The sequence below is a fragment of the Artemia franciscana genome, chromosome 10 (assembly GCF_032884065.1).
Source record: "Artemia franciscana chromosome 10, ASM3288406v1, whole genome shotgun sequence".
Classification (NCBI taxonomy): domain Eukaryota; kingdom Metazoa; phylum Arthropoda; class Branchiopoda; order Anostraca; family Artemiidae; genus Artemia; species Artemia franciscana.
This window is the reverse complement of record NC_088872.1, coordinates 14695688-14708376: the sequence shown is the minus strand read 5'-3', so window position 1 is coordinate 14708376 and position 12689 is coordinate 14695688. Positions and strand designations below refer to the sequence as shown.

The following is a 12689-nucleotide window of genomic DNA, read 5'->3' as shown; positions in this document are numbered from 1 at the left end:
TTTGATGTGTTATTTATCACGAACTGTTTGATTCTACGCCATATATTCTATATGTATTTTGGAATGGAGATATAATTTCCATTATCCTTTTTTTCATTCTTTTTATTTTATCTAAATTTCCTTTTGGCTGCTCAATTTTACATGTAGGGATAATTTTCTAGTAGGAAATTGTTAGCGGGGGGCGATTTTTTCGCGTGGGAATACGCTGTATCTCAAGACATTCGCTGGTGAAACACTAAAATTTTTACTATGACCTGTGTTTAAGTGGTAAATTAGAATGTCCTCCCCCATAAACGTTTGGATGTGGATTGATAGCAGTGAATTCTTTAGTACTCCACAAAATGATTGAAAAGACTATGGTCCATACGAACTTCAGTCTGAAACTAGGCCAGTAAGCATCATTGTAAAAGTTATGAATGTTCCGTAGAATTATTAGCAATATTCCTAGTGTGTATACCTTTTAAGCACTCTTAAAGATTGAGGTCTTTGGACATCTGTCCTTGAAAATAATTAAGGTGTATTAGTAGTGATACTTGTGGCTTTTCAGGAACTCTATAATCAGAGTTATGGAAGAGTTGGGGTTTTATTTGCATCTGTGCCTAACTTCCACGAATTTTATACAGAAATGGATGGAAATAACCAATTGAACCAAGGGGTGGAATGCCTACGATTGCTGAATGAGATAATTGCTGATTTCGATGAGGTATGTCTTTTTTCCAATTTTTCTAATTTCTTTGAATGAAGATACACAAAAGAGTTTTTTTTAAATCAAGGGGCGGGGGGGTTATGTTTTTTGTTCGTTTTTTTTCTTAATGAGAACTTATGACCCCGTAATTACGTAATTGCGTATTACCTCGTAATACGCTTGATGTTTATTCTATTTTTGTTCAATCCTTGTTTCAACTGATAAATAAAGTTTAACATTTTTCAGTAAATAATAATATGTGGATGGTCCTGATTCAGTACGTTTTCGCTAATTTCAAATCTTTTGTTTTTTGTTGCCATCAGCTTCTTTTTTTTGTCAAAAAAGGGGGCTTCTCTTCTAAATGTTTTTGAATGAAACTTTGCATGCATAATGGCTAAAAATGGAAGGTAGGTACCCTCCCATCCAAAATTTGTGTGCAATGGTTTTATGGACCTTTTTTGTCTCGGAATGTCCCAAATTTTTCTTAAAAGTGTTTATGAAAAACTGTTACTGGGAAATTTTGTGCTAGAAAAAAATTAATTAAATTATGGACTTGGCATACAAAGTCGTGCTGTAGAATTTTTTTTAAAAAAAATTGAACTTTTTAGCACTGATCAAAACAGCCGGATTTCACCCGTAAATAGAAAAAAAATTTGGATGTCATGACACGCCCAAAGTATCATGGTCGTGTCTAGTAGTGGTGGTGTACCCGTTTACCCCCCCCCCCCTCCTGAAATTTTTGTTTAGTTCTTAAAAGAGTTGCAAAAATGCATATAAACAATTTTTGTTGCGTTATGTAAAGTGTTTTTCTTTTTACCAACAAATGGAAACGAATAGAAAGTTCCTGGTTGATTTTGGACAATGTTCGATATTAACACACCGAAATATTAAATAAATTAACGCATTTTAAACCACAAGTATCGGCATTCAAAATGAAATGTATACATATTCACATCCTGTCCATGAAGTCCAAAAAATAGCCAGTTGTTTGGCTGAGTAGTTTTCCTGCTGACAAGCTGTGCCAGGCTCAGTATTGACACTACTTTTGGCATTTTTGAAAAAAAAACAAATTTTATTTGGATATAGCAATTCAAATAATAAAAAGAGTAACGCAGTGAGGAAATTTTAAAGACAATGAATTGTAAATTGAATACTTGAATTGTAACTCAAAATTGAAGAAATTGAATTGGGAGCTGAATTTTATGTAAAATTATAGATGAGGCGTCAGGTAAATAAAACTTCTAGGAATAGATTCGGAGTCCCATTGATGCCTTGGGAAAGTCTTTTATGTAACAGTCTGAATTTTATGTAAAATTCTAGATGAGGGGTGAGGTAAATGAAACTTCTAGGAATAGATTCAGAGTCTCATTGATGCCCTGGGAAAACCTTTATGTAAAGTCTGAATATTATGTAAAATTCTAAATGAGGGGTCAAGTAAGTGAAACTTCTAGGAAGGGATTTAGAGTATCAGATGGTAAGTATCAGATGCATCAGAGTATGTATCAGAGTAAGTATCAGGTAAGTATCAGAGTATCAAATGGTAAGGGATTCAGATGGTAAGTCTTTTGAATCATGTACCTCCGTCACTTGCCCCTCTATAGGGAACTAAACTTTGATGACCTGGACAGTTTTTGTGCTATAAAAGCGAAATTTTCGGAAATAAATCTACAACTCAAATGAGGCACAAGGATAGTGTTTTGAGCCTTGTTTTTTGCTCGATCCTGATTTCCAAAATTGAGCTTTTTTTGCCAACTCTTTCCTCAAAAGACTCTTGGATAATGTATTTCCAGGGGATGCTGCTTAAAAAAGGACACAAACACATTTTGGCCTTGATATCTGAATATCCAATAATTAGTCCTGCTGATTTTTGTATTTCTCATACTGTCTTGCTTTTTTTTTTTTTTTTTTTTTTTTTTACTTTGTTATCAATAAAGTCATATAAGTTTGGGTAAATTAATTGTAACTGATTCGTCTTATTCCTAGCTCTTGAGTGAAGACCGTTTCTGCGCCATCGACAAAATCAAAACAGTAGGCTCTACCTACATTGCTGCAGTTGGCTTACTCCCAGAATACAAAATACCAGAAGAGGATAATATTTTAGCTGGCCACTGTATGAGCATCTTGGTGGAGTTAATATTTGCCATGCGCGAAAGGCTCTTGAGCATTAATGAAAACTCCTATAATACATTTACTCTTAGAGTTGGAGTCAATATTGGCCCAGTTGTTGCTGGTGTAATTGGTGCTAAGAAACCACAGTATGACATTTGGGGGAATACTGTGAATGTGGCAAGTCGTATGGATTCAACTGGTATGCCGAATCATATTCAGGTATAGAGTTTTTATTCTTTTTTGCTTTGGGCGCAATTCTGAGGCGTATTTTTTTATAATAAAGAAACTTGGTTAAAAAAAATAAGCAAATAATAAGGTAAAAACCTATGGCATGAAGAATCTTAAAATGTAGTTTTCCCTTGAAGGCTCAGTTGTCTTTGGGAATCGGTGGATTGTTAATGTCGAAAATTTTAAAGAAGAAAAGCGTTGTTAAAAGTATGCCAATTTGCTTATTTATTTTCGCAATTAAACTTGGCAACACTGACAAAAATGAGGTATTGCGCGAAAAACTTTATAATTTTTGAACAACTAAAAGGAAAATCTTTAAAAATCACGATTTTCGGGTAAGAGTAGACCTTAGATGGGTTCAGGGGATAAAAAATGTTTTCATTTTGATGTCCTTGGTACTTCGAGAACGGATCAAGATGTTTTCTAATATTGGTGATAGGGTTGTGTAAAAGCTTGCTAGGTAAGATATATTTATATTTCTGTAAATTTTTGCTTAACTAATTCAAGCAATCAAATTTCCGTTTTACAATTCCTGGTATTTTAACATCAAAAGTGGAGAAAAAACTGAAATTTTATCAGCTTTTAATAATTAAAAGTAATGAAAGTTAAAAAAAAATTATTATTCAAATTAAAAAATTAATAATTGTTTTAATAATTAAATTTAATATCCCGCTTTTAATTTTACGGAATGAATTTCTTGGTACGTGCAGTTTGATGATGGTGGTGATAAGGAATAATCAATTACGGTTAATTAGTTCATTTCTGGAACCCACCTGATGTGTACTTAATTGTTCCTTGATTAAAAAAGTGGGAGCGAATTAAAACTGCCTTCTGTTTCTCTTTACCTGGCTCATACTGCCCGTCAACTTTGTTGTAACGTGCAATGTTCTGACGAGGGTGAATATCGTCATTTTTGTAACTATTAGGAGCTATTTTGTATTTAATATACTGCTAAACAATTAGCAATTTCAAGATAGTACTTGTTTTTCCTCTGGTAGTGGGTTTTCCTGATAAAACAGTGTTTGTAGATGGGATGACCAATTTGTTGTTTTCAAAAAGGTTATCACAAGCTATGAGAGAGCTTAATTTATCCTATATATCAACGTAAAATATATCAAAATCTACCAACACAAAAACTGTAAAATTGTATGAATATAAGCACATTACATCAACGTCGGACATTTAAAGATGTTCTTTATTAAAAAAGAGGGAATGAAGTTTGAATATTCTCACGACGGTGAATCTTGTCTTCGTAGGCTTAATGCAAACCTGCATGTTTCACAGGGAATATAGCCTTAATACCACAGCTTAGATACCAATATACAGTTATGAAAACTCCTATCTTGACCATGAGAAGCTTTTGGTACAGAGCTCTGAACTTGGCGCCTCCTCCAAGCCCGGGCTCCGACGCGTAGATCGTACTACAACACCATAGGCGGGAACGCAATTTTATTGTGTTCCATACACAGCTTAGATTCCAATATTGGTATCTAAGCTGTGCTGCCAGTTTCCTGTCTCCAGCCGCTAGCATCGCTACCGCGCACTGTGTCCCAAAAATAAATCGAGTTTTCATAACTGTATTGGTATCTAAGCTGTGCTTAATACATTGAATTTTACCGTCTTAATCAATCAGTCCCATTTTAGGTACTTCTATTCAGTTGTTTTAAAGAATGTACCAAAATAATACTGTAACATTTTAAACCAAACATGGTAATCAAATTTTAAACCATGTTTTAAATTTAGGAACAAATAAGTGTATAATAATTATTAGATAATATTTTATTAGTATTAAAACATACACTCATCCAACATCTAATTTGCCAGATGGCTGTTGGCGTGTTGCTATACTTTATTTCTATAATATCTGGTATCTAATTACGGAGTAAATCTATAGTCAATGCAAACAGCTATCAAGCCTGGCACGTACGCAGGGGGGAGGGCTTCGCCCCCCCCCAAAAAAAAATTGTGAAATGTAATTTCCCATGGCTTCTCGGGATTTCTGGCAAAGTAGGACATTTATTAAGAACCTAGATACATGCGTAAAGCCTTTTTTTGGGATTTTACAGCATGCAATTATCTGGTCAAGTCACTGCCCAATTATTAACCCATTTTCTGTCTAACTTTTTACCCTCTTTGAAGTAATTAGCGATTGTACTGTTATTTTTTTTTTAAAGAGAGTTTGCTTTCCATAGCAAAATAGAATTATCCTTGATATTAGGGCGTTCATCCCCCCTTTTCAGGATAAAGTACAGCTTTTAATGGATCAATTTTGGAAACTATCATTTTTCATTAAAATCGACGTTTTTGCAATAGAAGAACTACCCCCCCCCCCCACAGCACCCATATTCAACTATTAACCCTAAAATTTCCTTTCAGTGGGATATAATAGATTAATCACTGGTTCTAAATCGCTATGAACATAACCTGAGCCTAAAACGTACTTTTGAGGCTTCAGTCTCCTTCCCACCATCCGCTACAATACTACAGATTAAAGTTAATATGTATTTTCCGATATACGTGATTTTTGTATTACTAAATAAAAAAAGAGCTACTTTATATCTGCTGTTTCGAAGGTTCCCCCCCCCCCCGAAAAAAACTCCTGCGGACGTGCCTGTATCAAGCATAACGCAACTCGTTTCACTCTGGTCAAAAATCAGATTTTAAAGAAACAGGTAAAAGAAAATAATAAAATATACAAAAAAAATTCAAATCTGGCCCACGAAAAGCTCAATGGTCTATACACGTAGCAGTGATCTCTTTAAATGTATTATATATGTGTTTATTTTAGACAATATTTTTTCGTGATGTGTAGTAATCAAATAGGAGAAACTTCGAAGCAGATACAAGATCGTATTTTATGCAACGCTAAAAATAAATTTCGGCGTCCGGCATATTTTCAAAAAAGCTAAAAAATAAGTAAATTAACAGTTATTTATTAAGTAGAAATGATTGCACTCGAGTAAATAAAATTTACCTGTCTGAAAAGCCATGCGGCATCCTGTGTTTAGGTTTCTAGGTCTGAGTTGTGTCGAAATTTAAAGACTATAATGTAGAATATGTTGTTGTTTAAAACAGTATGTACGATTCTATAACTTTAGTTTTTATATAAACAATTGAGGCGTCAAAGGCTATTTCAGCCTAGAGGTTTCTAAATTCTACAGAAAAGTTCTCGGGTCTTTAGTTATCAAAATATTATCAATAAATGTTAGTCTTATGAGGGAATTTTAAAAGCTGAAGGAGCTGATTAATGCACCCTTGGGCGCCCAACGATAATACGATAACATTAGCATCATCATTAATCCAACATAGTTGAAGGCTTTTATAATATTCGGTAATGTAAAATATTTTCGATATCTCCAGTTTTTTTTTGTTTTTTTGTTTTTTTAATTTCGTGACGGCTGAATTTGGCCAGCCATTAAGTTTTCATTAATTTATTCTGCACCCTGAATGACATATCAACCGTAAAGGACATCGATGGACAGTGGATGAGCTATTTATAATTTTCGCTTTATTCGATGCTAATATTCGATTTGAATATATCTTAGGCTACGGGTAGATAAATATGTTCAACAGTTAACTAGAAAATAAATTTAAATAATAAAAGGCTAACAAGTCATCCGTCAAGTTCTAAAAATTTAGAGCCATTTTTAACCTGAGATCACGTCTGTCAATAGTTTTACTGCGAGCACTGGTGTTGAATGGCATATATGTAAAAAAAATTGCAAGATTAGTGGTCTTGATATTCTTTTGTCCTTCCCCTTTCCTTAAATTTCTAACAATACTTTTTTTGGTATTTCCATAAAAGAAACTTTTATGCTTCCATTTAATAACTGAAAAAAAGCAAATAAATTGCCCATCTAAATTTGGAAAATGTATTTATCCTCTCTCCCCGCCTGATTTCCGTGAATTGAAGCCACTCTACATAGGAGTTCTATAAAAAAAAACCTGATGATGTTGGAAGACAAGGTATATTCGCAGAAAATGCCAGTAATGACACAAAAACTAGCTAGATTTCACTGTCCCAGGAATTATCTTCTTCTTGCAGTACTACCAGGTGTTTTCTACCTTACCCAGCATCTGAAATACGGATGTTAAGTGGGAGTTTATTTAACCGTAAGTTTCCCTGAATCACAGCCCTAGGAATTATCTCCCTAAAGTTCAAGCCTACTTCCGGGTAATTTCTGTATGCTTGGCAACTCACTGCCAAGCGTCTTCCATATTGCTTCTCAAAATTAGATCAAGCTACTGACTACAGGCCAGGATATGGCCATTGGTTCAAAATAGAATATTGAGTCGAATGGGTGTTGTGTCGAATGGGATTGAGTTAAACTGGGATTGAGGTATCTGAATTGTTCACTTAGGTAAATAGCTGAGTTTTTGCACAAGAGGAAATTCTTGTTTTCTATTAACTTTTTTGTGATTGTGTGGGGGGGGGGGGCTTCTTGACTCATCATGCTGTTTTTCCCAGGACTGTTTAAAAATAGCACTCTTGTAATGTCAGTGGGTTGAATGCACGTATTAAAATGTCTGATCCATTTTTATCCTGAGGTCATGTACGTCAAGAGTTTTGCTGCGAGCACTGGTGTCGTAAGTCATATGTAAAAACAAAAGTTCAAGTGCTCATATCGACCAATTTACGCACAAAATTGTGCAGTAGCATTGAAAAATAAGAATTGTAAAGGTAGGTAGTTAGGTAACTTTATTCAAAAACAATGCTATAAACTTTCATTCATCAGTTCAAAAAAATAGGCCACGATGGCCTGTAAGCATAGCTGACATCTAATACGGTTATTTTTTTTTTTTTTATATTTCACTTACCATCAAAAAATAAATAAATAAACTAAATAAACTACAAAAAAAAAAAAATGATGATCAACTTAACACCATTGGGGGGAGATACCCTTCTCTTGGTCTAAAATACTCAACATTACTAATTGTTCAGAAGATGAGCCTTGAGGCAACGTTTCAGCTGAGGCAGACTTTCTGATTTCTTAACTTGCTGTGGGAATGGATTCCAGACGGTCGGTCCCATGTATCTGATCACATGAGCCGACCGGGAAGTATTCCGGAATTCGTGAACAAGATTATTTGAATTCTGCGTGTCACAATCTTGATGAGAAGAACCGAAGTTAAAAGAATCATTAAAAATATCAAGATTTATAAAGCTGAAGGATTTTTTCTTTTTGCTTTTTTTAGGGCAAACTAGTGCTTGGTGAAGGGCTTCTTACATCACTTTCTGCATTGATTCAATTTTCATTATTTTCTTTTACTTAATCCCTTATCTTTTTTATATCTTTTTTTTTAATTTACTTACTCTGAATGTATTATTATGGAGAACGTCAATATGAACCCTTATTGAAAAATAAATTTTGCTTTGTTTATTCAGTTTTTGTTTGCGTAGGTTACAGAGGAAGTATACCTAGTTTTAAAGGATCATCCATACGAATTTCAATGCCGTGGTCCAGTTAAGGTCAAAGGAAAAGGTGAAATGACCACGTATTTTCTCGTAGACAGGAAGCAGCCCCCCACGGTCAGAGCAGATGATATCCAAGCCATGAAACATGCGTCTGGGGCAGGTAAGCACTTGCTCTTCTTTTCTTGAATTGGTGTTACTCTACTTTTTTATTTTTCATTATTTTCATTTCTTATTATAGTTATTTCCTAGTTTCATAGAAATTTTGCGTTTGGGATATTGTAATTGGTGTTTCTATTGCCCTCAAATTTTTGGGGTTTTCCCCTGAACGTAAATTGGGCTCTCATAAAGTTTTCCGAAAAATTAACGTTCATAAATGTGCATGAACATTAACATGAAACACAACTCCCTAATTTTCAGCAATGTCAATTTTCGTGAAGTTTTTGAAGAGCCCAATCTTCTTTGGGGGAATTTCCTGAAAACACCAAAAAACTCGGGGATAGTGGAACCACGGATTATAAAGTTCTATTTTTAAGAGTTCAATGGCATTATCTCTGCTACTTCAACAAACTTATCGCAGACAGAGTGGCTAATAATTTGTTTCCATCCTGTTTGGAAGGCCTACTTTAAACAACTCTAAAGAAATCTCCAAAGCTTATGATTTGTTCCCATTTAATCTGGGACGTCTCGTCTCAACCTTAAGGGCTATTTATTTGAGCTATTCTAGACAGGGCGCTTCTTAATTTTTGTTCGACTCCTAAAAAGTGTAGCAAAAATGCATATAAACAAATTTTTGATGCGTTTTTAAAAGTTTCTTATTTTACCCCCCCCCCCTCCAACCAAGAAACCTGGATGTGCCCCTGATTCCAGATCAATGGGTTTTGCCCAACCAGGGGACATATTCAAGCAACATGTGCCGTGATTTAATTGCTCATATACTGTGTGGAATCCAGCAGCTTCATACATTTGGTGTATTGTATTTTCACGTTCATCGCCAAGCCTTGTTTCCAAAGTTATCGTTACACGATTTTCTTGAATCCGTCCTACATTACTTCCTGTTCTTGTTTTTTTAGTATTTATACTTCTATACCATACTTGGCTATATTCAGCACCGTTGTCTCGAATGCTTCGACCTAAGCTAAGTGCAAGCATATTTTAACATGCAATTAACTGGCAATTCACGTCCTTGTGAAGAGAGGTCAAGTGAATGAACGTGCCTACGTCTTCAACTATCTCTTCACATGTCTTCATAGCATTTTGAGTAACATCCCTGCCTCGAAATATTTTGCTTTTTTACATTTGTCTTGAGACCTATTTTGTGTCCTGTTTATTAAAACTATCTTGGACAAGATATGCTTCTTTTTATTGTTTCCAATTTATTCGAGACCTGTCACCAACTTCTTCTAAGATTCTACGCAAAACAAAATTATCCAACTAAACGGGGGAAGTATGCAGCCCTGTTTCGCGCCAGATTGTGCTGGGAGCCTCCCACTAACCTGCCTTTGCTGACGCTTTCATATTTTTATAAAGTGTTGATTACTTTAACATACTTATCTGACATTCAGTACAGAGAGAACTTTGCTAGTCCCTTGTTTGTACGTTCTTTCTTTTTTCCCTTTTTTTTAGAACTAAATATTGGGATTTTTAGTTTTAAAGTTATTTGAGGCAACTGTTCATGATATTTCCCGCCGTTTTTTTTTTAAGTAAAAACAGTATTAAAGTATATCTATTGCACCTTTTCATTAAATAGTATATATGCGTAATTTACAAAGAAGCTTGGCTCATACGAGAAAATAATTGTATTTTAGTTTTAGGACATTTTCTTCTTCTTCTTCTTTTGTTTCCTTCTTTTGCGTAGACGTTCTTATTACTTCTTGTCCTCCTTTTTTTGTACGCTCTCAATTATTTGATATTTGTTAGAAAAGAGATGTTGAAATGGAAAATAAAACAAGCCAATTTCATTAGTTGTTTTTTTATGGACTTAATTTCCCACTTTTGTCTCTTATTTCTGATTTATATTCATTTTCCAGTTTATTTTTAAAAAGAAAGACAAATTCAGTTGCTGGACCTTTTCTTCCTCTTTGTGTAGACTGTCTTAAAGCTTCTTGTCTTCTTTTTTTCTCTCTCTCTACTTATCGAATTGTATTTAACATTTGAAAAAGAGAGTTATTGATAAAGTAGGGAGAGCTTTATTTGTAGTTTTCTTTTACTTTCTCAATTGTTCGTTTTTATTTTTACGTGTGCTTGATTTTTATTTACATCTGTTTTCCTTCTTAGTTTTGTTTCTTTTTGAGGATTATTTTTTTAATTTTCTCACTTCTTGCTTGTATTAGTATGTATTTTCTATGGTTTTGCAATTTAACCTTATTTTCATGTTGCTTTTGATTCCCTTACTATGTTTGACGGTGAGAGGTATTAACTGCATGCTTTCGCAGGACTGAAACAATATACTCAAGTGTTACTAACCGTGCATTCGTAGAGTCAAAGAATTGGTTAGTCAACTTACCCGGGTAGCTGCCCTCATCCTTCCAGTTATGAGGATTGATCTAGACTTGTGCTTCCCGAAGTTATTTGGACTACCTCCCCCTTCTCAAAAAAATTATCAGCCCCCCATGAAATTAATTCATTTATCTTTTAATAACTAATAAACAGAGAAATGTATGCATTAATGTTTCCACCTTTTTCATTAAATAACTTTTAAAAAAAGATGTGCATTAGAAGCATTGATTTTTTGAAATTATGAAACTACTGATACTGCTAACAACTCACCGCAGCACCAAACCGCCTGAGGCCAACACAGTAGCGCACGCTCCTCTCCCATCCCAATCTTTTTAAAGCCTCCCTTTTTACACCCTCCCAGGAACTTCCCATTTCCCTTAAATCTTGACATCCTACCACCCCAACCACGGACGACCTGCTTTCCGTTTAGCCCTATACGGTTGGCCGAAAAGTGCAATTTTTGGCAATCTATCATCTTTCATCCGCATAACGTGCTCTAGCCATCTCAACCTTTCTCTCATTATAGCCTTAGAAGGTGGGATTGAACCACACTCTTCGTACAGTCTACTGTTTGGAATACGGTCAGTCAGCCGGGTACCCAGAACAATCCGTAGGCAATTTCTCAGGAAATCCGCTAAACGGAGCGTTGAACATTCAGTAGAAAGATAATGCAGCAAAGGTTAAATCCTACAAAATCACTTTAATCAAAAGGATGGACCCGGTGTTTTGCTACGAAATTAACAACCCATCGTTTAGAAATTTCAATTTTTGTCACCACTAATATTAAATCACTGCAATCCACTATTTGTAATGTGACGTACTGATTATATTCTTTATATTTTCTATATATATATATATATATATATATATATATATATATATATATATATATATATATATCTGTAAATTATGTTTTCAAAAATATTATTATATTTTCTCACTATCAGTAGTGTAATTCCCTATTTTTAGTAAATATAAGGCATATGCGACTATCACCACCCTCTTGACTTATTCCAACACCATCCAGGGGACGGTAGCCCTCACTTTGGGAATCGTTGATTTAGGTCAATCCGAAAAGTTATCCCATTCATGCTGAAGTTGACCTAATTTACTCTTCCTTATAAATGGGATAAGTTAGAATAACAAAGCGTTGTCATTTTTTAGGTAAACCATACTTTTATGTTTGAGACACAGATAATCTTATTCCTTTTTAAATGTGAAGTAAAATAAAAATAAAATCCTCCAATTAACGTGTCTAAACTACTTACTTTTAATTGTAAAACTCATTATTTTGTTGTTATTCTTAACTTTATGTATGCACTAAGTCTTGAAAGTTGTTTTTTCTTGGTGTTTCGGCTACTTTTTCCTGGTCGATAAATCTGCAATCATGTTGACCAATCTTGAACCTTTGACCTTTTATGCGCCTCTGTTTTGATTTCGCTATAGTTAATTTAGAATTTTCTTACTAAAACATCGCTTGGGCTATCTACGTTTTCAGTCAAGCTTATTCTGAAAACTAATTATCGGACCGAGCTGGATATGCAATTTTTTGGCCATGGGAATGTTGTTTAATATAGTCTAGTAGCTTACTCATATTAACCTGTATGCTCATGCAAATCATTGACAGGACAAATGAATCCATTACAAGTTATATAGTCAACTTGTAAATTGTCACGCTATTTGTAATGGTCATAAGGAATAAAATCTAAGGAAGGCATGCAGGACGAGGAGTGATTTTTTGCCTCCCTCCCACTC

At 34.5% G+C, this 12689-nt stretch overlaps 1 protein-coding gene across 4 annotated transcripts in view; it reads left to right on the top strand.

Annotated features, from left to right (window-relative positions):
- The window catches only part of LOC136031823 (Ca(2+)/calmodulin-responsive adenylate cyclase-like), a 191284-nt gene that overhangs the window by 158706 nt on the left and 19889 nt on the right, over positions 1-12689 (top strand). For all 4 annotated transcript variants that reach the window (XM_065711646.1, XM_065711644.1, XM_065711642.1 and 1 more), the window contains exons 16-18: positions 548-703; positions 2669-3013; positions 8424-8598. In XM_065711646.1, coding sequence (XP_065567718.1) covers positions 548-703; positions 2669-3013; positions 8424-8598 — 676 coding nt within the window. The remainder of the gene's footprint in view (positions 1-547; positions 704-2668; positions 3014-8423; positions 8599-12689) is intronic.